Source organism: Acanthochromis polyacanthus, chromosome 17 (assembly GCF_021347895.1).
Source record: "Acanthochromis polyacanthus isolate Apoly-LR-REF ecotype Palm Island chromosome 17, KAUST_Apoly_ChrSc, whole genome shotgun sequence".
Lineage (NCBI taxonomy): Eukaryota > Metazoa > Chordata > Actinopteri > Pomacentridae > Acanthochromis > Acanthochromis polyacanthus.
In genome coordinates, this window is record NC_067129.1 from 8,443,683 (window position 1) to 8,468,816 (window position 25,134).

General features: G+C 40.9%; 2 protein-coding genes across 4 annotated transcripts in view; both read left to right on the top strand.

Moving 5' to 3' along the window:
• The first annotated feature begins 856 nt into the window (after nt 1–856).
• Nucleotides 857–16,270, top strand: LOC110959231 (RING finger protein 145). The gene is made up of 12 exons (XM_022206018.2): nt 857–1,054; nt 5,146–5,397; nt 7,345–7,453; nt 7,899–7,990; nt 8,671–8,906; nt 9,086–9,261; nt 10,224–10,364; nt 10,464–10,646; nt 10,890–11,037; nt 11,289–11,411; nt 11,546–11,779; nt 11,881–16,270. The coding sequence occupies exons 2-12, from the start codon at nt 5,214–5,216 to the stop codon at nt 12,550–12,552; spliced, it is 2,298 nt and encodes a 765-aa protein (XP_022061710.1). The 5' UTR covers nt 857–1,054; nt 5,146–5,213; the 3' UTR covers nt 12,553–16,270.
• A 3,443-nt stretch (nt 16,271–19,713) lies between these two features.
• LOC110959229 (EBF transcription factor 1) overlaps nt 19,714–25,134 on the top strand; it is a 102,285-nt gene continuing 96,864 nt past the window's right edge. For 2 of the 3 annotated variants that reach the window (XM_022206017.2, XM_022206016.2), the window contains exons 1-4: nt 19,714–20,480; nt 21,221–21,377; nt 22,099–22,162; nt 23,272–23,327. In XM_022206017.2, the coding sequence (XP_022061709.1) occupies nt 20,353–20,480; nt 21,221–21,377; nt 22,099–22,162; nt 23,272–23,327 (405 nt within the window). In that variant the 5' untranslated portion in view covers nt 19,714–20,352. The remainder of the gene's footprint in view (nt 20,481–21,220; nt 21,378–22,098; nt 22,163–23,271; nt 23,328–25,134) is intronic. The other variant, XM_022206015.2, reaches the window with a different exon arrangement.

Below are 25,134 nucleotides of genomic sequence, written 5' to 3' on the forward strand. Positions count from 1 at the left end.
TAGTTTTTTGAAAATATCCTTAAAAAACATTTATAAAAACAAATAAAATATAAATACACATACAGTTAGACACACTGAGCAAAATCAGGGCTAGAAGCTGTATTTTCATCATGGAAAATTATTATTTTTTGTTATTTTACAGTAGATTTTTTTTTAAAATCTGAGCTGATGGAATATTACCGTTTTTATAGTTTTTTCTCCTTTTTGCAGTGTACAGTACATTTTTATTTCCTTTGTTTTCCATTAACTGTTTCATTGTTTCCACACGTTTTCACCTTAAATCAACTCTAGTTCCCCTATAGCTTTTTTTTCTTCTAAGCAAAACTAGTGACACCACATTTATTTTCAGAGAGGGATGACAGATTCATTTCATTGTTTAGTTGTTTTAAACATGAACCTTTGGAAAGGAGCAGCCATATTTAGTGTATTATTCTGGTAAAATACAACAATGTGAGCTGTGATTGTTGTGTGTTGTTTAACTATTGCTATATGGATGTAGGTGGGTACCGATATAAATATGCAGATTGCCTGGCATGATTTGTTACTACTTCAGTGTAACAAGAGAACATCCTATCAGTAACAGTCCATGTCTGGCTATATATTTTTTCTTGTCCTTTGTTATTTGTTGTTTATTTTGACCCTCATTAGTGGATATGTTGGAAATAGCACTCCTCCAAATGAGTTAACTAAACTCTATAGTATAATCAACAAATATTCACAGCAACATCGTATCAGGAAAAATAGCAGTTCAAGCATCAAAAACCTCAGATCTCAGCCCAAATATCAGCGTCTAGTCAGGATACCAGTTACAGTTTCCAGTATTGCAAAGATTTAATGGGAACGTAGACTGTATTGCGCATGCTCAGTATATCCTCCTCAGTACTAGGGGTAATGGCTGCGAGGTAAGATGAGCGGATGGGCCGCGTCCTTTCTGTGTGAAGCGCTCCCATCGAGAGGACCGTTAACTCGGGCGGTGCCGAGTTAAAATGGTCGATATCCGACCCGAAAAGCATCCCGAAACCGTTGTACATAGTGCGAACATCGTCCTTCAAACGTAAGTCCTCTTGTTTTTCTTTTCATTCTTGGCTGGGCACCGTAGCTGGCTCAGGCTCCCCAACAGTCCGCTTGCTAGCTGCGCTACAGTTGGACTTAACTGGCTATTTCATGCTAAGCTTCAAATGTTGTAGGTTGTAAGCTTTCAGGCGACGATTTGCGAACACTAGTGGCTCACTTGGGTGCAAGATAATGCTTCAGGTGTGTTTTATTTGTGTATAAGTGGGCTTGGTTGTTGTTAGTAGTTAGTTCGCTAACTGACAGCGATGCTAGCTGACAACGTTAGCTTGGATTGTTGGCGCTGTGCCTGCTGCCTGCTCGATGAAGCTCATCATCACCCCACAGCACGTACACTATCATAGCTAGCTATTTGTCTCTCTTTAATATTCCCAACTTCACAGTCACGTACATGGAAACAGAAGGCGTTTATGTGCTTTATCTATCGTATATAATACTGCCACATTTGGGCCGGTCTAGTTAGGAAAGTGTTGCAGTCTTTTGCGACGTAGCTCGGAGATTTTTTTCCCGTCGAGACAGAGGGGTTACTAGAGTTCATGGCGTACCACAGTCGATGCAGCACTCACTCATCCATAACGTTTGCGGTGCCCGTGTTTGAGTTAAGCGAGTAATGGTACAGATATACCCATTTAGACTGTCGCACCATTCCCCGTAGCTGTGAATGGATTACCACGGTTAAAAATACAGTGGTACTCGGCCGCGTTATATAAGTTCGGATTCTGCGAAGTGATCTCTGTCTGGCCAGTGATAGTCGTGGTGAATCCACAGTTATGTAAGTTATCAGGATCCTATCCCGGGCTGCAGGGATGTGAACGGATGGAAACTCTGCCACTAGCAACTTTGAAGAAGTGTCGAGCCTTATGGAAAAAGTGGAAACATGCCTTTTAAGTGGCGCATCAGACCCTTGTGGCAAAACGATCAAACTTTAGACGGCTGTGAATTAACGCTTGTTGTGTTGAGCAGTTAATGCTTCAAATAGAACTCTCATGTGAAAGGATCGTTTGCAGAAACTGAATTGCAGGGTTGTAAACTAACAATTTCAGAAAAGACTGCAGGAGCTCTTTTGTGTGGAGTCAGAGTTACATTTCTGCTAGCATTAAGGGCTGCTGCTCTCTGGAATTCCCCTTGATGGTGCTTTGAATTCACTCAAGCTGCAGTATGTTTAGGTGAAAGCCTAGTTTACAATGACTAATCTGCTGAAGGTCTTAAAGTCTTTTAACATGAAGAAAAAATGAGTTTGTAATGAAAACTGCAGCAGAATCACTTAACATGACAAATTCAGAATACTCCCTGTATAACACTACTGTGTAGTTGTTATGTGCAATATTTATTATCTTGTTCTTGCACTTTCGTGACTTTTGCACTCCTCTGTTTTTTGTTTCTAAGAGCCCTGTAATGTTAAATTTCTCCTTTGTGAGATTAATAAAGTCTATCTTATCTTATAAAGTCTATCGTATCCCATAGCCTTTAAGTAACTGAGGATCAAGATGAGAGAGCTGTCATCGATTTGATTATTAATTAGATTATGACACATAATGGTTGTATGTGGCGTTTTAGCTTGAAATAAATTTAAAATCAAGCAGTTTTGTTTGGGAGTTATCTTGGTGCAGTACATTAAATTGGTGATTTGATTTATGGGAATTTTAACATTCACTAAAAAACAGAATTGCGATCTTTAGTAAACGAGTAACCAATGCAATGTGTAAACTATTGTGTAGTTATTTTGCTGTTGCTAATTACACCAGCACTTCTAAATATGAGAAGTAATGTGCTTTCATATACAGGTACAATAGAGTTTGACGTGATTGAATAATGTCATGCATATTGCTTTCTGTATGTAATAATTATGAAGAGCTCAAAATATTTGTAATGATGCATAGTCAGTGTTGATTAGGTGATACGACTGTGAGATTGTAGAAACCACAATCACCTGAGAAGTTGAGATACTGTTTCAATATGTATTCCCTTTTATCTAAAAAGTTCCCATTATAAAATGTTTTGTTTCAGTCAGTATCAATGATTTTCAGCAGCATATTTTTAATAAAGACTTGGAGAAAAACAAATTTAGTTTGAATTTATCTTCCCCACTTGAAATTTAACCACTTATTAAGGCACAGAGGCGACAGACGCTGCATCACAAAATTTCTGTTGTGTCACATGTTGATGGTGCAGCTGAAAAACACATGTGCTAAAGAGCTTTCTTTTTGGCATGATACTTGTCATACACTCCATTATGACGGGATAAGATAGGGTTTTTATGAGCCACAGATGGAGCACATTTAAGGTTTGGCCATGCAGCTGGACTTTGGGTTTTCGATATGTGCTTTCATGGTGATTTGCATCTAATTCTCTGACTGCTATAAAAGAAGTGTCTATTGGCTTTTCTTTTTTCACAGGCCTTATCTGTTTAATGTCTTTGATTGTATTCTGCTGTTGTGACTGGGAAAAGTTGCCAGTCAATAAACAGAGCAGTTTATGGTAGTGTTGGATTTTTAGCATTGCTTTTTTTTCTTCGATATGTATAATGTATTGAAAATAAACTCTGTTTCTTTCTGATTGAGTTCTGAAAAATGTTTTACAAATGTTTATATTCACCAAATTGCCTACCCCAAGACAGTGCTGCTAAGGTGTAAATAAATGTCTAAATTCATTTGGCATGAAGAAGTGTAACCACTATGCCAGTGTAACAGGACAGTGTAAGGAAAACTGAGGATGTGAATATCAGCAGATTTTGCAAGAACACCTCATTTGTCAAACCTGACCTTTGAATCGCACCTGCACAAAAACACCTGAAAGTGTTACCATGTAGTGTATTTTCACAGTTGCTTTTGCAGTGCTCCCAATAAGTTCTGTGCTGGTGGTTACTGCGTGGAAGCAAACAGAATTATGATTTGCATGTACTTGTCTAGATTGGTTATGGAGGGATAGATTTGACTATGTAAATTATAGTTAGGGGGGAAGCACTTCTTCACTACTACTGACCAATATTCCTGTGGATCCTTAAGGTTTTTTCCCCCCAGATTATGTTCTGTTCATTCCTATGAGAGTGGGAGACAGTCCAGAAACAAAATGCGTTGTATCAGGAAGTTGTTTGGTGTTGTTGACGGCTACAAAAATCACTGGAGGCAGTAACGCACTACTAAATTTGTTGCCAAATGCAGCATACTAAGAGTTGTAGTTTGGGTTTTGGCACCAACTTGTATTCCTATGTTCAAAATAAACAATGTTGAACAATGAAAATCTATAATGAACACAAGTAGACTGGTTGAAGTGAAACGTGTGAGAAAATGCTGAGTGTTGCTCAGTCATGTGAAGTTAGATACACATTCAATTCTGGGTGTAGTTGTCACCATTACCATCACTTGAGCCATATTTGTGAATGCCATTAACAGTATGTCAGTGCTTCTGTTTCTTATTAAAGTAGTTTGCTCACAGTAGTTTTATGGACTTCTGTTCATTCTTTATAAGGACATATTTCACAGTGTTTCATTAGAGTGTTTTATCATTTTTGGCTGTTGTTTTGATAATGTGAATGGTGTGCTAATAGTTAAAACCTTTAGTGTACGTGAAACTAATATATCCATGACCTCACTGAATGTTTTAACTGGCTGCCAGTAGTCAGCGATATTGCATGTGAATAATAGACATTTGGTTTGCATCAGTTCTAAATAGTGTTCATTAAATGTTATGTGTAATAATTGTTATGAGTGTTGGAATTTAACATGGCTCATGTGCCAAATGTTGGAACACATTTTCTTTTGCTGAGGAGTTTATCTGTACTGCCAGCCCATTAAAACTTTACTGCTATGGATAAAATAATTTGCATTTATAGTATAACAATAGTGGAGTTTTACATTTGCTTGTGGCTGTAGCTGGTGAATGAAATCTTGTTGTTTGCCGTCAATTTGTTTTTCCTCTGTGTCTTTCTGTCTTTCTGTGACCTTCATTAATCCCCCTTTATTTTTCTGCTTGATGGCTTTCATCTTTCTTCGTCATTTCTCACCCCCTGTAAATGAATCATATTAAATTCCCATCTTCATTTTGTCTGTTTGAATTTGCTCTTTTTCCCTGTAGAGCACCCACTGTTAACATCCTGTCGTAGTGGTCAGTTCTGCCTGCTGATCAGAGATTAAGCTGAAGCCATGGCAGTGAAGGACCGTGTAGAGGCTGTGCTCAATGTGGGTTTGCGTGTTCCCAGCATTATGCTGCTGGATGTCCTGTACCGCTGGGACGTCAGCTCCTTCTTCCAGAAGATCCAGCGTTCCAGCCTCTCCAACAACCCCCTGTTTCAGTACAAGTACCTGGCACTCTACCTGCACTATGTCGGTCAGTGCTGTTTTATCAAACATACTCGCTTACACGCATTTGATAACATAACGTAGATAAAGAACAGTAACTTGTCAGTCATGTGTGAAATTAACATGATTTGCTTTGGAGCTCATTTGCAAGGCATATATTCATACCGGTTATGATTTTATGTTTTTTATTTACATTTGCAGAATTTCGCTTCTTACATTCAGCTGTGTCAGCTTTACAAGTTTCAATATGCACACATGTGGCTGTGATAAGCCATGAGGCTCGGCTTGTAGAGTTTTCACAAAAGCAAAAAGGGATTATTTGGCATGGCAACAGGAGCATTGTGACCAAAACCTCCTGATTTACCAGGTGGCAAAATAATGGAATGGATGAATGATGCCTGAATCCAGTTTTACTCATCCAGCTGTGCAGTTCTTGTCCCACCTGTGGCATTCAAGCAGTGTGAAACAGCTGTGAGTCACCGTTGGTGTGAATACCACTGTCAGGTGTGTAGGTGGTCCTGTCAAACACAAGTAAAGGACTTGGTTGGAACAGAAAAATCACAAATTAAAAAGGCCTTCAAGCCTCTATTCACTCTGAATTGGTTTCTCAGTTTCCCTTAGACTTAAATCTGTTTTTATCTTTTATGTGCTCGTGAACTACACAAGGATACCATGGTATCGGTGGGGGTCTGTGAAGTTTCCCTAACAATCTACATGTCCCTCAGTGACTTAATACATATCTAAACTTGTAGTTTTGGCTCAGTACATCAGCCCAAAACTGAGGGATAACCGTTTGGAATTGTAAGCTGGAAATTTAGGCAGTGGCTCTGAAACAGGGGCTAGTGTCCACAGATTGTAAGTGGAATTTGTTTCCCAAATAATGACCGTAATCTAATCTGTATGTCTTAGTACAGTACAGTTGAGCTAAAATCCATGTCTTTTAATAGCGGAAATCCCATGTTTGTTTGCCACAGGCATGCTCCTTTGTGACGGAGAGTGGACTCATCCATAAAATTTCCCAAAAATCCGTAACTTATTCACATGTCACACTCATACTCAAGACAGACAAGCTGGTAGTAGCAGTGGTGAAGGTAGTGAAATGATTAAATGGACAGTATTACCCAGAGCAGTCCAGTGTGTCTTTAAAAATATACTCTGCTTGTCTAAACTGCGACTGAGTGGTTACTGGTTCTGTCAAGGCATTTCTCCGTAAATATTGAGTAGTGAATATTTATTACATGTCTGTTGTGAGGTTTTCTCAGCTACTGTAACCCATATTACCAAGGTAATGATGCACCATTTTGACAGGTGTTGTTAGGACAACAACCTGCTTTTAATATCGTTAGCAACCTCTAAACGCATGAATACTCTTGAAAAATGAGTGAAATAGCCACAGAGCTAATTGTGAAGGTACGAAGCAAGGTCTGTGAAGCACAAACAGACATTCAGATTCATTGCCAGTAACAAAGAAGCACTGAAAGACAGTAACAGTGGTGTGAGGTTGACACAGCAAAGCCTAATGGTTAAATTGTGGTTTAAGCTGAAAGAAAACCAATAAGCAGAGCAGTGAGTTTTCTTTGTCTGTGTTTTTTATGGCTGTGTGTGCTCTCAAACTTGGCTGCAGTTGGTTAATGAGCCAACAGGCTTGGTATGTGCTGATGAGCACTATGGGTGGACAGAAAGAATAAAGAGAGAGTAAGGCAGTAAAACCAAAGTATCTGTTGCTATCCATTGAAATGTTTTGGAACACGGAGTTAGGTAGTAGGCTGTTTACAGAAGTGACTGTTTGATTGGTTTGTCAAAAATAGCGCCCTACAATTACATAAGGAACATCTGTCACAATACACATTCAGTATATCACTTTAGTAATTGAAAACACAGTGTGGTCTGCTAATAGGAAGATGTACAGATGCTTTTAAACTGCATGTACTTTCTTTTTTTGTTCATGCTGTATTTTTTATTGTGTGTGCCTCAGGTTACATCCTGAGCTTGGTGCTCTTGACTCTGCCTCGTCAGCACCTGGTTAAACTCTACCTGTACGTTCTTACGGCCCTGCTGCTGTTCGCTGGTCACCAAGTGTCAAGGTAAACTTACAAATCCACTTCAGTCCATCTGTAGACATAAGATGCAGCTGTGCTATAGTTCTGTTACTGTTTTGAATGCCTGAAATGACAGAAAAAGTTTTTTATGGCGCCTGGGGCTCAAATTGTTTTTGACTGTCATGTAGACTTCAGTTGGAAAAGTGACATTTTCAGGTTTGTGTGATTGAATTTTGTCAGGAACAAAATATTCATGTATGCCACTGTGTCATTATTAATTTTGCAAGCACATCGTAGCATTCAGTGAACAGTCAGCGTAATGTACTACATGTAGCCACAAAATATATAACTGGCTAGTGTCAATTTCTCTTATGTTAGTTGATGTGCAGAGCTACACGTGTTGGAGTTCAGCTATACTGTACTCAATGGTATGTACCAGCTCAATATAGATGTGCCGTGTATGTTGAGCATTTCGACCTCTCTTTGTCAGGGATTATGTTCGCAGTGAGCTGGAGTCTGGCTATGAAGGACCTGTCTACCTGGAACCGCTCTCCATGAACAGATTCACCACTGCTCTCATAGGTATAATATTACACATTAATGCATAAAGATACGTGTGCAGAGTGTACATGATGAGGTTTGAATGTTGGTGCACAGACCCAGACTTGAGCTCAGAGGATTTTATGTGCCTCAATTTTTATGTTAGGAGACAGCTGATAAAGACCAGCATCTTTCAGTTCCTGATACAATATCTTTAGAAGTGGGTTGACTATAATATAAAGCATCCCAAAAAATAACTACTACACTCTATTATTTTAAAAGTTGGTCCATTTTGAAACGGAAATTGCTGCCAACTCATAGTGCTTATAGGACCTGGTTTTATCTTACTAGAGAGTACGGACGGAGTCTCCTTTGCTATAAATAGACCACATTGAGTGCTGATTTTACTGCACAGTGAAAGCCTGAGAATGCAAAAATAACATGGTTACAGTGAAAAAAATATACTGTTGTCGAGGGAGATCAGAGCTGCTTCTTCCTTTTCTTCTTCCTTTTGAGTGTTTGTTGCTCTTTTGTTGTTGTTATGTCATCACCACTCTAGGATGGATGAAAATATTCTGATTTTTTTGAATTCTGAATTGCACAAAAATAGCAAACGACAGAAACTGTTCTGAAATCATATTGTAGCAATGGATGCATTCATGTGTGTAAATATCCATGTTTATGTGTGTGTGTGTGTGTGTGTGTGTATGCATCTCTTCCAGGTCAGCTGGTGGTGTGTACGCTATGCTCCTGTGTGATGCAAACCAAGAGGATTTGGCTTTTCTCTGCTCACCTCCTCCCTCTGGTGGCCAGACTCTGTCTTGTCCCGCTGGAGACTATTGTCTTCATAAATCGGTTCTCCATGATCTTCACAGGCCTGGAGGTCATTTATTTTCTGGCTTCTAACTTACTGGTACCATATAACCTGGCCAAAACCGCCTACAGAGAGCTGGCTCAGGTAAGGAACTGTTAATATGGCTTAATATTGTAAGCTTTTCACTTTTTATTATAACAGTTCACTTGTATCAGTTGTGAGAGATTTCCCTATATGCAATATGTCTTCCGTTTTGTCTTTGTCCTAATTACCTCCATCTCCTTTGCGCTCTCTGTATTTCTCTCTCCATTTATGTCCCCTAGGTGGTAGAAGTGTACGGGCTGCTTGCTTTGGGTATGTCTCTGTGGAACCAGCTGGTCCTTCCAGTTCTCTTCATGTGTTTCTGGCTGTTGCTGTTCGCTCTGCAGATCTACTCCTACTTCAGCACAAGAGACCAGCCTGCCTCAAGGGAGAGGCTCCTTTTCCTCTTTCTTACCAGGTGAGACTATAGCATAGCATCATGGTTCAGATGGTAAAGGACACCTTAAAATGTACATCATAGACCCTTTAGAGTGTGTTTTGTGTATGATGTACACTGCCAGTCAAAAGGTTGGACACACCTTTTTATTTTCATGACTATTTACATGATAGATTCTCACTGAAGGCATCAAAACTGTGAATGAACAAATGGAATTATGTAGTAAACAAAAAAGAAGTCAAACCATGTTTTATATTTTCGATTCTTCAAAATAGCCACTCTTTGCTTTGATTACTGCTTTGCACACTCCTGACATTCTCTTGATGAGTTTTATGTGGCATTCAAAAGATAAAATAAATGAGTATGCAGTGCAAAATGTAAGAAAAACCAGGTTTTTAGTTTTTTGAGAGACTTTCAAAAAGATTGTTTTATGATGTGTCAGCAGAGAAAAGTTCAGCTGAGATTAAATGTAATCTTTATCTTGGGTGGAATGATGAGGCTCCAATAGCAAACATTAATTGATGCATCGTCTGTCATGTTGTTAGACCTATCCTGGAATATTTTTGTTGTCCCGATATGATCTATTTAGTGTAAAGAGGGCTGTATTGTCATTTATGGAATTTATGTTGAGCAATGAAGTCATATGTTTTGTTGGTAGACATGTTTTCCATTCTGATTCTGGAGAATGGCAACACACACACACTGTTCTATCTTACCGTTTCACAAGAACTCCACACAACCCAAAGCAACTCCCTTCTTTGCTGCTCAGTAAAGTAGCGTAAAAGCAGGATAGTCCGAAATGACTGATAATTTGTACTTGTGAACAGTCATAAATTACAGCAGATGTTGCCTTTTGCTCTAAAATAATGTTAAGAGTTTAATTTAAACTTTTGCATTGGCTGAGTTAGTTGTGTTTATTTGGGCTTTCTTGTAACAAATCTTTACTCTCCTCTTCCTGCTCTCTCCTCTGTCAATGCCCTCAGTATTGCAGAATGTTGTAGTACCCCGTACTCTCTGCTGGGTCTGGTCTTCACCGTCTCCTTCATCGCTCTGGGAGTTCTCACATTGTGCAAGTTTTACCTGCAAGGCTACAGAGCCTTTATGAATGACAACACCATGCACAGGTCAGTCAAAGTGTGTTTGCACGCGTTTGTTGAAGGTCTCTATTGATGAGTCCTTCTACTTTTATTTACGTTAGTTTTTTTTGTTTCCTGTCTGTGCAGAGGAATGACAGAAGGCATCACGTTGCTGATTCTTGCTGTCCAAACTGGCCTCATCGAGCTGCAAGTCATCCACCGAGCCTTCCTCCTCTCCATCATCCTCTTCATTGTTGTTGCTTCTATCCTGCAGTCCATGCTGGAAATCGCTGACCCCATAGTCCTGGCCTTGGGAGCATCCAGAGATAAGTAAGATTAACTTTGTTTTATTCTTTAAAAGGATATTCTCTGCATTTTTTCCACCTGAGTGTTTGGTTGGAGTGCCTCATGCCTATCAAAAATGGATTTCTGCTGAGAAGAATGATAAATGCTGACTCTCTGTGTTTTAGTATTTTGGCGTTACATATTAGTTGACCTATTTGTTACGTGACTGAATGTGTGTAAGCAGGAAAGCACTGACACAGATGAACCTTTCTGCTCCCTGTCCAATAGGAGTTTGTGGAAGCACTTCCGAGCTGTGTCTCTGTGTCTCTTCCTGCTGATCTTTCCAGCCTACATGGCCTATATGATCTGTCAGTTCTTCCACATGGACTTCTGGCTTCTCATCATCATCTCCTCTTCAATTCTCACATCACTGCAGGTATACCATGGTGCCTCTAAAAATTGATCATCTGCCTCTTGGACTTTATGATAATAAAATGTTATAGGAGTTTAAATCACAATGGATGTAATTTTACTAATTTGTGCCAGTCTACAGAGCCACAAGACAGTTGTGTTGTTTATAATCTGTACTATGTGCTACACAAACTATACAGCCTAAATTAGTACTTGTATTATGGAATTCATTATGTACGTGAATTACGACAAAGAAGTCTGTTCCATCACCTACAGGTTCTTGGTACTCTGCTGATCTATGTTCTCTTCATGGTGGAGGAGTTCCGTAAAGCTCCAGTAGAGAACATGGATGAAGTCATCTACTGTGTGAATGGGACCTACAGATTGCTGGAGTTTCTGGTACATGTCACACACACAAACACTGTATACAGTATCTCATGGGAGTACATGTGAGAAGGCTGCATGTGACAAAGGTAGAGTCATATAACATGGCATTAATGTCTCTCACTTTCACTGGTTTCCTACCTGACCAGGTTGCAGTGTGTGTGGTGTGCTACGGCGTGTCAGAGACTGTATTTGGGGAGTGGAGTGTGATGGGCAGCACCATTATCCTCGTCCACTCGTACTATAACGTCTGGCTCAGAGCCCAGCTGGGCTGGCAGAGCTTCCTCCTCCGGAGGGATGCTGTAAACAAGATCAAAAGCCTCCCTGCAGCGAGCAGCACACAGCTGGAGCAGTACAATGACATCTGTGCTATCTGCTACCAGGTATGAGCTGTTTTGTGTATATCTAATGAGGATACATGACCAAAAATTGAATTTGGGCTTTAAATTAAAGTTAGGCTAATGTGAAATGTGATTCCTTCCAGGACATGAACAGTGCTGTGATCACTCCATGCAGTCATTTCTTCCACGCTGGCTGTCTGAAGAAATGGCTGTATGTCCAGGAGACATGTCCTCTCTGTCACTCACAATTAAAGAGCCAATCACCAACCACCAGTGTCCCCAATCAAGACACTCCTGTGGCCAATCAGAGCCCCGCTGGACAAGAAGATGCCCCAGCCAACAAGAAGCAGGACGATGACACTCCACCAGATGATGATAAAGAGGAGGAATCAGTGCAGCAAGAAGGAGATAACAGACCTGCCATGTCAGCTGGAGAAACATCTTCCTCCTCTGCTCCCCTGCACCTTGTCAGGCCTCCATTGTCATCTTCCTCTTGTTCTTCTTCCCCTCTTGTGACTGATTCTCTGCAGACCCAGCTGACCCCAGATCATTCCCCTTTGTCTTCCTCCTCTACCTCTGATGCATTAAACATGGCTCCATCTCTCTCTGACACCCTCATCCCTTCCATCTCACATTACTCATCTTCAGAGGTACTGGCCCAAGCAGAGATAACCCCTGCTGAACCTGAGCCCACTCCTAAGCTAAACTCAGCCTCCCCACAAGACAGCCAGGAGTCGTCTACTGGTCCATCATCACAGTCTGACCAGCCCACGTCTCTTTCTGACGAACATTCTCCTCGTTCATGCAGCCTCTGAGCCACATCGTGTCACACACAGCATACATGCATGCACATGTACACACACAATCTAAGTACTCCATCTGCTTATATTTTCCTTGTCCGGCCTTTAGCACTCCCATCATGTTAGAAATCCAACTCTTTCGTATCCATTTTTAAAAGAAAGAAACCCTGAACAATCTCCAACCAGATATTCATCACTCAGTATTACAAAACATGACAATGGTTACAACTTCATAAAATGTTGCTACTTTTGAGGCAGTTGTCTGGCAACAGTTAATCTAAATGAGTCCCATGACAAGCCAGCAGTGATTTCATCACAGGCACAACTTTTATTTTTTCTCTTTTTGGCATGAATTCAAACTTGACACACAAACGGGGATGCAGTAATTTCATCTCAGAAGTAATTGGGAGTTGTAAAATATCTCCACATAATGTGAAATCCTGAAAGATGATGATCATCACATATTTTAATTTTCTCGTTTTTGTCCTTTTTATGTTGACATTAGACCTATAGTGTCATTTCCAAAATCACACTTTTGTCCTTCTCATTTCACTGCTTACATTTGATGTGGTGGTTGCTCCCATCCTGCCTTTGTATGTGCAGCTTTACTTTCATTCCTGTACATGTTGTAGCACGTGGGTTTCTCTGTAGTCATGTATGTGCCATGATTTATTGAGGAACGGAGCAGAGGTTCGAACCCTTTTAAAAGACTATTGATGACTGATGGTTGAATTTTAAATCATGACAAAGTCTTAACATTTCATGAAGTCTACAAATTCTTCAGTTTAAAATGATTATTGTTTTTCACTGCTGGACAACAGTAGTTCTGTGTATCAGAGGATACGAAGCAGTAACAGAGACTGAATGTTGTTTCTTGAGGCCATCACATGACCTGAAGCCTGGTGCTAAGCAGAGGATACATGCAATGGTCCAGTTAAGTGTTCCAGTGTGAACAAATCAATGGGTTCACATGGGATAACTCATTAATTTCATGTGTCAAGCTTTCAAGATTATACTGCTTCAGTATCTGAATCAAACTTGTTTGGCTGGTCCCAGCAAAAACAGTTCTATTCCTCATCGCCAAACTTTTGTATTAATGTAAAAGAAATGTTATTTTTGAGCTAATTTTTACATTTCCGCTTTATCGGACACCACACAGTGCAGATGGACTGAGAAAAAGAGGGGGGAGAGAGAGAGAGAGAGGACGGAAGTAAATGCAACAGAGGCCACAGTTTATATTTGAACCTTCAGCATTGAGAGATTGTGGAGTATAAACTAGTCCACAGAGCTGGCAAGGAGCCCAAACTTTGCTGTCGTTGGCTTTATTTCATTCATGTTACCACTTCACCCTCGCCCTCCTTGGCTGAGCTTATCCTAAACCGGTGTCGTTGATCGTTGGAACTCTATCATGGCAGGAGCCAATCACATCACTCCATCCAATCACTTCTAAGAACCCTGTGTTTTTAAAAACATCGTTATTTTTTTCTGCTTTCTGCTGCTCTTCCTCTTCACTCCGTAAACGTTACTACCAGCAAATTGAGCCATTTCCACATGCTAACACACACGCGCTCAGTCGGCTCCTGTGCTTAGCAGACGGGGAAGAAAAGTGTGTTGAGTTGAAAGACTAAAACTTGAGAATGCCGAGTCCTGATGCACGCTTATATGTAGAGCTTGCACGCTGCCACTCTTACCACAGAATTTGTTTGTCCCCAGTGTGCTCTAACCTTGCTATCAATGTTTTTTCTACCATTCTTCTTTCTTTTTGGGTTGTATTTGCACTAATGTCATTTATACTAGCAATGCTCCAAAGCTGTTCTGTGGCTGTCAGCAACCAAATACCCTCTGATGTCTGTGTACGAGGAAACAGCCCAATCTGTTTGTGTGTGTTGTATATAAATGTTGCTCTGTACGACATCTATATTAAACCAGAGGAGTGTTGATATATATATATATATATATATAAATAAGATCAGGGCTTGATTTCTCCAAAGCTTCCTAGCGGTTGGACTGTTCTTTGTTTCTCTACATGCCTGTGAACAAAGACAAACCTGTGGCTATGAAGCTTTTGGGAGACCGAGCTGTCTGATCTGTGAGACCAGCCAGCGTTACTGCTTCTCCAGTCTGCATGATGCATCTTCAAGCTGGTGTGATCACTCCAGTGCCCTCTACTGTTAGGAGTGGGATCAGCATGGCGCAGATAAGACTGGAGATGTCCTAGTTAACCCTCAACAGTATTATTTACTACCACTATTACTAAAGGTCTTATTACCATGAATGACTTTATTGTTGACATTGGAAAGCGTTGGCCGCAGGGCTGAGAATGAATACATGATCAGTGTAGGATCAAACCGGGCCAACGCTCTTTAACTTTTTTGTGTTTATTTTTTTAAGAGATGAAATGTAGAGTTTGATGTATTTTGCACATATTCCTCTGAAAGGTGAACATAAGGACTTTCTGTGTACGACTTCTCATTTTATCACCAACTCCATTCCATAGGCTTTGATTTCAAACCTGAAATGGTTCCGAACATTTGGACGGCTTCACACACATTTGGTTTTTGTTGTGGCGCATTTGCAGAAGGATCACCTGCGCGATAAAATGCAACATGCTCCACAAGGCGATGGCTGTCATTGGCGGCTGTGTGCGAGTTTGCATTGCAGTAATATAAAGAACTAGCAGGGAAGCCGGCCAGCTGTTGATTCCACACGTATTTGCTCAGTTTTTGCTCCATGTTGGAGAAGTTGCAGTCTCTCCAAGCGACATTTTGTCATACTGTCTGGGACAGTTTAACATCAGATGTTTTAACTAAGCTCAATATTTAATCTTTGACTGAATAACCTGTTCATCTGATAACTGTAGAATGATTGAAGACATCGCACATTTCAAAAGTATAAATGAATTATTTGCATTTCATTCCATCTGAGATTCCAGCTGCAGGACTGACTTCATGTAAAAAGCATCAGTGAGCTAAAATATGCCAAGAAATATATGAAGTATCACTGCTGCTTCTCATTGAGAGGCATTCTTTCTAATTCTCAGAACCTGTGTGTTGCCGAGATTGTAAAGCAAAACACTTTCCATCAATCAATCCTTACAATGTACATATCAGTTAAAAAGGTTTGTTGCTTTATTTTTTGCATCTGATTTACTTGTTAATAAAACTCATGGAAGTATATTTTAATTTTAGAAATGGCTCCATTAAAAGTGATTGTTTAACCAGAAGAAATAATAACTTTGGCCCATGTTACAGCAAAAATCTTTGAAGTCAGACCTGCATCAGAATTCAGTTGCATTTTTCACAGTTCTTTGTAAAAAAAAAAAAAAAAAACTCCTAATGTTGAAGGTGAAAGTAAATATGAAATAGAATCAGCAGCTGGCATGGTTGGGCTCTGCTATCAGATTTTGTGTATCTGCTGAATTCATGTTTAACACCGCCGTCCAGTGCCGTCGCCTCCGATTGACTGGTGTGCTGAGATTTACCTCAGAAAGACGGCTCACGTACGGGGCTGCTCTCACTGAGACTCCCTGCAGATTTTATGACAGTTTTGTTCTTTTGTCTGTTTAGTTTCTCCACACACAAATTTCGGACCTGTTCTGTAAAACCTGGCTCCGGATGCCAGTCGTGTTCTGTTAAGAAAATGCTCCACAGTTGGTTTTGGACTTTATGCCTGGCATTGCCTTGGTTATTTTACAAAAGTTGAATGTCAAATAAAATGAACCATCCACTCTGGACACTCTGGCCTTGATTATTAATGCTTGTGTGGTGTTTGTGAAGAAATAATCAGTGTTATTATTGGTTGTAAACGTCATGGTAGGCCTAGGGTTTGCATTTGATTATAACCTGTAAGTTAACATATTTACATTGAAGGATAACATGTGCTATGAGTGGCAAATTAAAGTGACTTTTTACAGGTGTTGAGCCACAACACTTTTATTGCAGCTTGACTTTGATTCCCCAAATCTCTGGAACTTCACTGCAGGGATGAACACCATTCTCCCTAAAGGTATGCCTTCATGTTGTCACGATGGTGGTGGATTACACTTTTTGTTTGTTTGTTTTCAGATCATCTTAAAGGGCCATTATCTGACAGATATTTGCTGGTGTATTGCTTTTAATTGGTTTGATACCTTCCCTGCTACAGGATTCTGTGCGTTTTTATGGATTATTGTTTTGTTTTCACAGTGTATAGATGAAGGCATTGCTATCCGGGGAGAGACCACTTCCATCAGGACTATGGTGTTTCCTCACAGGATAAAGGTGAACACTTACAGCAAATTTGTCCTTCAATTTGTCACTTGTCTGTACCTGTAATGATGCGGAATACACTAGTAATACTAAGAGGCAATTTTTGTGTCTTATTAACCCTCGTGTTGTCTTGCGGGCCAAAATTTGATCCATTTTAAAGTTTGAAAAGGTGGTGGTGGTGGTGGAGGGGGTCCACAGTGAAACTTCTGATGTCCACATTTTCAACATTTTGGGGAAATCTTTGAACATTTTTTTTTTTGTGGAAAAAAAATGTATCTTAAGAACATTCATTAAAAAAAATCAACCAAAATCCAGCGAATTTTGCTGGACTTTGGTTGAATGTTCTTGAAGAAAATATCAGAAGTTTTACTGATATATATGTAATCACTTTAGATATTTTTAGGTTTTTTTGGAAGATTTGTACTTATTTTTTGAAAATATTTACAAGAATTGTCTTGCCAAATTGGGGGATTTTTAAAATAAAACCTTTAAGGGAAACTTTTAAGGAATTATTGGAATTTTCTTCTTGAAAGTTTTGCAAATTTTCAGAAATTTGGGGATATTTTGCTGAATTTTGGGACTTTTTCAGACAGGGAAACAATATTTTTTGGTGCCAGTAAATGAAGACAACAGGAGGGTTAATGGGTTGACGGAACTTAAGTCTCCATTCATGTAGCCTGCAATTGCACAACTCCGACACATGATGGAGCTGTTGTATTGCTTTTAGGCTCACTGGATGAAAATCAGGAGACAAACTGCTGCCGGAGACACACGCACGCACACTGAAGACTATTTCTGTCACAGCACTGTAGGGACTCATTGCGCACAGCAGTGACTTTATGCTGGTTTTTATATCTAACAAGATGATGTGTTTTTCTTTGATCTACCGTGTTGTTTCGTTCTTCAAAGGACTCCTGTTGTGTTCATGCATGTTTCTGTATTTGTTATACATCCTAATTATGTTTTTTGTTAGTACCATTATTTAAGGATTTAATGTGGCTTTTGAAGGCTTCAGATGATTGACTTTAATATTTGTAGCAGCCTTTAGCCTGCCTGTGATGCTCAAATCAACCTTAAAGTGACCTTTTTTCATAGCCGTGGCTGCTGACTTTTACCTTTAGGCTGCAGAAATCTTTCAGCCTCATATACAATAAGGGAAAAAGACTCATCTTGCAAAGTGTGACTATTGACGCGAAACTAAATAAATCAATCAACTTTCATGGTGTTTTTTAATATATATATATATATATATATATATATATATATATATATATATATCAATATCCCTCCCTAACAGTCTCTTTTTTTAAAAAATTGATGCTGCATTTTCTTTATTTCTTTAAAAACAAATTCAAACCCTTTTATTTAAATACCCAATTTAGCTGTATATTAGCTGACATGCAGAGGAAAATCTCCTCTTTAATATTTTTCAATAATCTAATAGACGTGTTTTATCTCTCCTCAATCGATCCAAAACCCCAGAGCTCCTCACACTTCTCCTTTCACACATATATACATTATTTCCCCCCCTCCTCAGCTTTGAGCTGCCTTGAAGTCTTTATGGGCCGATCCGCCACCGTCTCCATCTCCCTCTATACGCACCAAACCGGAGTATAAAAGACTCTTATTCTCCATAATCAAGGTCAAGTGCGTTTTTCAATAACCTTTGGGAATTAAAGCCTGGAACGGCGCCAGTTCGCCCTGCCAATCATTTTCACAGCCAGCTGAATAATACAAAAGTTGTTGACCTTTTGCACCTCGGCAGATCAATACGTTGTAGTTCCGATCTATTAAAATAGCGCACGGAATTAGGCTATCTATTAATATTTGTATTTAGTTTTGGAGTCCCCCCTCGGCGCAGTGATAAATTGTTTCAAATAACAGATGGTGCTAGAGGGAGAGACAAAGCAGGGAATCTGGTAGCAATTATCCTCAATTATGTTCATTGTTATTTTGAGCTAATTATTGTTATTGTCACTTTTGTTTGTGTGTCTTGCGGCACCAGGCAGCAATAAGCAGGCCCACGGAAGACAATGGGGAACAGGAATATGTTGTGACGATGAAATACGGCTTTTATAATTGAGCCTAAGCAGCTGGTGTAAGTAAAGCTTAGATCTAAATGCACAGGCTGCGGTTTCATATCAGATTCTCCACCATGTCTGCCGCTAGAAATAGTCTAATAGTGAGCATATGGAGTGACAAAGATAGCCTGTACGTTTCCCTTCTTTTCTTTTTGAGATTACAGATTCGTTTGATTTAAATGTCCGATTTTGCTGTTAATTTTTATTATTACCAAATATAAAAATGCACATATGTTCATGCCTTCTGCAGCTGTAGAAGCCATACGCGTCTTTATTGTTTCCTTATTTAATGTCTCCATAAAACTGCGCGCCGTGCGTAAAAGTCGATGCGTAAAAGTGGATGTTTGAAATAATTAAGTCGTCACTGTCTCAAGGCCCAGAAATGTCCTCCCTGCTCTATTGCCACTGAGCAGTTTGCACTTCCTCCAAGGTTTTGAGCTCCAAATCGCGCTGTAAGAGAGAAACTTTCGATTTTCAGTGATGTTTTACGCGCCAGAATTCATCTCCACATTCACAGAAAAGCGTTTTAAAGAAATCCCACTGAGCAAGGACAGAGCGGGTACCGGGACCGGGCAGAGGGAGGACAGAGGAGCTCCGTGGCCGCTGCACGGGGCGGACCTCTCGCCTTTGTTTGGGGGCGTTTCGTCTCTTTTCCTCTCCTCCCGTCCTGTCCCCTCCCCTCCTCTGCTCCGGTCCCCTCCCCTCTTTCCTTTCCCATCCTAGCTCCCTCTTCCTCTCTCTCTCTCTCTCTCTCTCCCTCTTCCTCTCTCTCTCTCTCTCTCTCTCTCTCTCTCTCTCTCTCTCTCTCTCTGCCTCCCCCCCCCTCTCTCTCTCTGCCTCTCTCTCTCCCCCCGGGGCGGGAGAAGCCCGTGTTTGGTTCTCAGAGAGAGTCCTTTGGGAAGAGTCACAAAGCGATTTCCTCAGAGGGAGAGAACGGAGTGGAGAGAGAGAGCTCCGGAGTCCATCCGCATGCAGGAAGCAGCGCTGCTCTGGACATCACCGACCCCAACACGTCCTGGACCACTGGGCTGAGGCAGGAAAAGAGGAAGAAAGAAGTGTCAGAGAATGATGACATCTGATCGGGGTGCTAGTTGATCTCTCTTTTTCTCTCTGACAGCTCAAACTGTGGATCTCCAAGCGCACCAGGAGTGACTTTTTCAAACATCTTTCCACTCTGGGTCGGTCCGAGTCCTGCCGTCCTGTTGGTGATTTAAACCCGTTTTCAAAGTTTTTGGACATTTTGGATCGTAGTATGATTTTCTTTCCGATTTAGCACCAACTCCCTTCTCAGGACTTGAGAGTCAGAGGAATAGAAAGGTGCTCTGCTTGATTTCCAGCGAAGCGCAGCAGCAGCAGCAGCAGCAAAGAGCGCAGCCACGGTGCTCTGCTTGAATCAGAGTGAAGGATCTACAGGAGAACAAGTGCACGGCCAGGCGGAGAGAGAGCGAGACACGGAGGGACAAGCATCGACCTTTGGAGGTTTGTTCATGTTTGGGATCCAGGAGAGCATTCAGAGAAGCGGCAGCAGCCTGAAAGAGGAGCCGCTGGGAGGCATGAACGTCCGGAGCTGGATGCAGGGGGGCGGCGTGCTGGACGCCAACACGGCCGCCCAAAGGTGAGCACAGCCCGCGTAAACGGGACACTCACACCCTCCTTAATTTACTGAAACGTGGAAACGTTGTGCTTCGGCTCCGTCGGGACCCTGCAGCCGGTGCAGGACTTGAGGCTGTGCAGATGCAGAGAAGCTGCCGGGAGCTGGTGTCCGGAGAGAGAAAACTGGATTTCACTGCTGCTAAAATAATCCTGGGAATGAATATTATTAATCAGAGTGATTCTACAACACATGCTGTCATCAACTAAACAGTTACAGGCAGCACGTGCCACAGATTTTTACGCACACCCTGCACTTTGTAGTTGGATGAGCTTTAATGAACAGGAAAGCAAAAGAACAAATAAATAAATGTAGGCCAGAGCTGAGGGTTCTAAATTAAGGAGAAAATGTGCCATGTTCCCTCTTTTCTAAACACACTCCTGGTTGTATTAAAGAGAAACAAAATGCTCCAGCACAGTCAGAGATGTAAAGGTGGATAAATCCTGACCTCAGACGTGAACAAATGTATAATGTCAGAAGATAATTGGTTTGAAATTTTTAGACAAATTAAACAATCTCCCTTTAAAGTAAAATCAACCCCTAAAATGAGTCAAATCTGACACACAGAAATGTGCACAAACTGCATTTACACCCTCAGCTTGCAGGCCCTTCACGTTTATTTCCATTTAATTTTTTTACGTGGTAAAACTTTGGAGCCTCTGCTCCATTCTAACACCGACTCATTCCCGCCTGTGTATCCGCAGTGGAGTGGGTCTGGCCCGGGCTCACTTTGAGAAGCAGCCGCCCTCCAACCTGCGGAAGTCCAACTTCTTCCACTTCGTCCTGGCTCTGTACGACCGGCAGGGCCAGCCAGTGGAGATCGAGAGGACCAACTTCGTGGACTTCATCGAGAAAGAAAAGGTCTGTGCAGAAACACGAGTTGGTTTCATTATTAGTTAGATGCAATAAGAACATTTTCTATTATGATCCTCTGCAGGCCTGAATATTCCAGGGCTGAGTTTTATAAAACTTATTTAATAATAAACATTTATAACAACTTGTCAAGTTATTATTATTATTATTATTATTATTATTATTATTATTATGTGCTTGTTTCTAAAATGACACGCTATATTACAGAAATTCTCTTACTTTAAAACCTCCTCCGATCCCATCTGTGCATTTGACAAATAACAAAATCCCCTTTGGACGATTAAATAGTTTTAATTTACAGCTCAATCCAACACAACCACTTGTTCTATATAAACAACGGCGCGGCAGCGGGTCTCCTCATCAATTATGACATCGCTTAAATTAGATAAAAATGCAGTGGGAGAATTTAGTGGTGGATTTATTGGCCCCCCGAACATAACCAATAATTAGAGAGGAATTAAAAAAATCCACAATAACACCATGATTGCACATGGAGAAATTAAAGGACTCCTTTAATGAGCATAAATCAGAGTTTTTTATTTTATTTCATTCGTGGCCAGTGTGAAGAATTCAATAAATGTCTGTGTATTTATATTTACATACATATATTCTGCTGGCCTACATGTGCAGAAGGACGCTTTTGAAACATTCCTGTCCTATAAATTTCCAATAAACACCTCAGTGTTTTGTTGTGTGTGTTATTATTAAGGAGACGAGCGGAGAGAAGACCAATAACGGGATTCATTACCGGCTGCAGCTCCTGTACAGTAACGGTGAGTACAGTCTGACACGTGTGCACACAAATTCACCATCAGTTTCACCAAATCAGCTTGAATGTTGTGTTTTATTTTGCACAAATAAAATGTGCACACAGGCTGAATTTTTGGGATTTATTATGGGAATAAAATGAAATGCTACAGGCTGCCAGAACTGGTTTATTTTAGAGAAATTACACTGTGGAGTGTCATGATTGTAGACATTTTAACCAGCTCTATTTGTCAAATTCCAAGGCAGCTGTTGCAGATTTATTTATTTTTTATCAATCTTTGCAGTTTTCTCACTGTCCCTGAATGAGTTTGTACAGTGTGAAGTGGCTTTTTTTTTTTTTGTCAGTCTGAGTCAACCACCAGCAGCAATATCACAACTCCAGTCTCCTGGGGGATTAAAGGAATAAAGCACAGCCACAATCTGTGTCTTGACTGCGTTCATATTTTATATCTTTTGAATGCAGAATGAGCGTTAAGCCATTTATCCCAGATGTAGACAACAGATACAAAATACTTCACCTCACTGTGAGGGTTTTGAGTTTTCATAGCTGCATGACTGAAGCAGAGAGTCAAAGGTCTGAGGATGGAGGCTGTCCTGTGTTGTACAAATTGCAAAAACCTTGAGGGTAAATGTGTGGTTTTTCAGCTGTCGAAATAAAACCGACTGGACTTATGATCTGTGCCACAGCAAAAAGAAACACAGAGGCTGAATAATAGTTATTTTCACTGTTGCACACAAGTCTCTGGATTTCTTCACGACCTTTTTCACATCGCTTTGCATGTGTGTGACCACCTAAATCAAAAATATATATATTGTTCAGTTTAACTTATTTGTGAAGCTCAAATTAGAAAAAATATTAAAAGGATTTCACATGAAAAAAAAAAGCAAGAAGCGGTGAAAATTAAATGTGCGTTCAATTTTGTGTGTCAGAATTGTGTTTGCAACTCCTGAAAATTTGCGAGCTGAATGTTTGGCATGCCAGGAATAATTTGGCATGTTTTTTTGCCATCTTTGTTAATATGTTTCTGAAATTTGTTGTGTTTTTAGTGCAGTTTATTGTGCTGCATTCCATGTAAAGCTGATGACTTTTCTCTCTTCCTCTGCATCCCAACAGGCATCAGAACAGAGCAGGACTTTTATGTTCGACTCATAGACTCCATGACTAAACAGGTAAACGCACACCACACTTCAACACACACACACACTCTCTCACACACACACACTCATTCTCACAGCGGTCTGTCACCTCTCCTGTTACCTCTCTGACAATGAGCTGCTCCACTGATCCGCCTGTACTCCGCCGCCCTCCTCTCTCTGCATGTACTTCCTCACACACAGAAATGAGTGTTTATGTCGGTGTGATTCAGTGGGTGGGTGTTTCCACAGTGTGTATGTATGTGGGTGGGGGCACACACACACACACACACTCACACTCGCGCTCACACAGACCCACACACTGCATGGCTCCAGGCGTTTTTTTTTCTCCTTGCCTGTACTTCTCTTGCTGTGATTAGAGCGAGGAGGCAGCGAGCGGGCGTTGAGGAGCAGCAGCGTAATTCTGCTGCTCACAGTGGGATGTGGAGAGATATAACGGCACCTCTGGGATTTGGGTCTGCTGAGGAGCGAGCGTTTTCTGATCAGATCCAATTTTTCTGTTAATATTTTTGTTTTTGTTTGTGCGTGCTTTTGTAAAAGAGAGCTGCAGGAGGAGTTTGGCATGAGAGGCAGACCGAGCAGTAGATTGTAGTGAAGGGGCTTTTTGTTCCTCAGGTAAACAGTTAGAGTTAATTTTTTTTGTTGCTCTTGCAGAAACTGAGATTGAGAGCTAGTTGTCTAGTGTGTGTGTGTGTGTGTGTGTGTGTGTGTGTGTGTGTGTGTGTGTGTGTGTGTGTGTGTGTGTGTGTGTGTGTGTGTGTGTGTGTGTGTGTGTGTGTGTGTGTGTGTGTGTGTGTGTGTGTGTGTGTGTGTGTGTGTGTGTGTGTGTGTGTGTGTGTGTGGCAAGGTTCGAGGAGCCAAGAAGCCACGCTATGCACTGAATACTTGCTAATGTGACTCCAGGCTCTGACAGAGTCTCACATTACTGCTGCCACGCTGCACCACATACTGTGTGTGTGTTTTTGTGTGTGTGTGCGCCTGGCAGGCCTAAGAGACCACACTGTTTCCTAATAACACTGTTTAGCTTGAGTCTGGTGGGGTGACAAGCAGCTACACACACACACTTGCTGAAATAGACCTGGTTCCCACCGGATGGTCCAGACATGATGAGGACGGTTTGACTCTCTGAGGACAAATTAAACTGCAGATTATTTAAGTTTTGTTTTTGTTTTTTTTCTCTCAAGGTGGCAATGTAGGCAGGTGTGTGCTGCACCTGTGGACACCTGCTTTAACTGTGTGAGTGTTGAACTGTGTGTCTGTGGAAGGGAATAAATGGGAGAGATGAGCAGTTATTTGGTGCTGTACAGTGTGAGTGTGTGTGTTGGCACTTTGGAAAAGCAGCACATGGAGGAATAAAGCATGAACAGTTCAGTGTGTGTGTGTGTGTGTGTGTGTGTGTGTGTGTGTGTGTGTGTGTGTGTGTGTTATTCCCAGTGGTAGAGGAATGGAACATTAACAGGTGGTCAAACCAAAACAGCCGTGTGGTTGGCTTAGCTTTTCAGTGATGTCATGGCCACTGTCTCTGTAACCACACACGCATATACACACACACACACACACACACACACACACACACACACACACACACACACACACACACACACACACACACACACACACACACACACACACACGCACACACATTTAGTCATTGTTGACTTGCCAAATACAAAAAAGAGGCAACACTGCAGTACAGAGTTTTGCACTGGTGAAGACAAGATGCACTTTGATCTAAAGCAAAAGCAAAAATGTTGCTTTATTCAGTCAAAATTCAAAAACATGACAAACCTGCGTTTCCCAAATTGACTGACATGTTTTTCAC

Bases quoted from the DNA above. Each gene is read 5' to 3' on its own strand.
- LOC110959231 (XM_022206018.2), top strand. From the start codon at position 5,214: ATGGCAGTGAAGGACCGTGTAGAGGCTGTGCTCAATGTGGGTTTGCGT. The intron at 10,365-10,463 runs GTCAGTCAAAGT...CTGTCTGTGCAG, and splicing joins AATGACAACACCATGCACAG to AGGAATGACAGAAGGCATCA. The intron at 11,780-11,880 runs GTATGAGCTGTT...GATTCCTTCCAG, and splicing joins TCTGTGCTATCTGCTACCAG to GACATGAACAGTGCTGTGAT.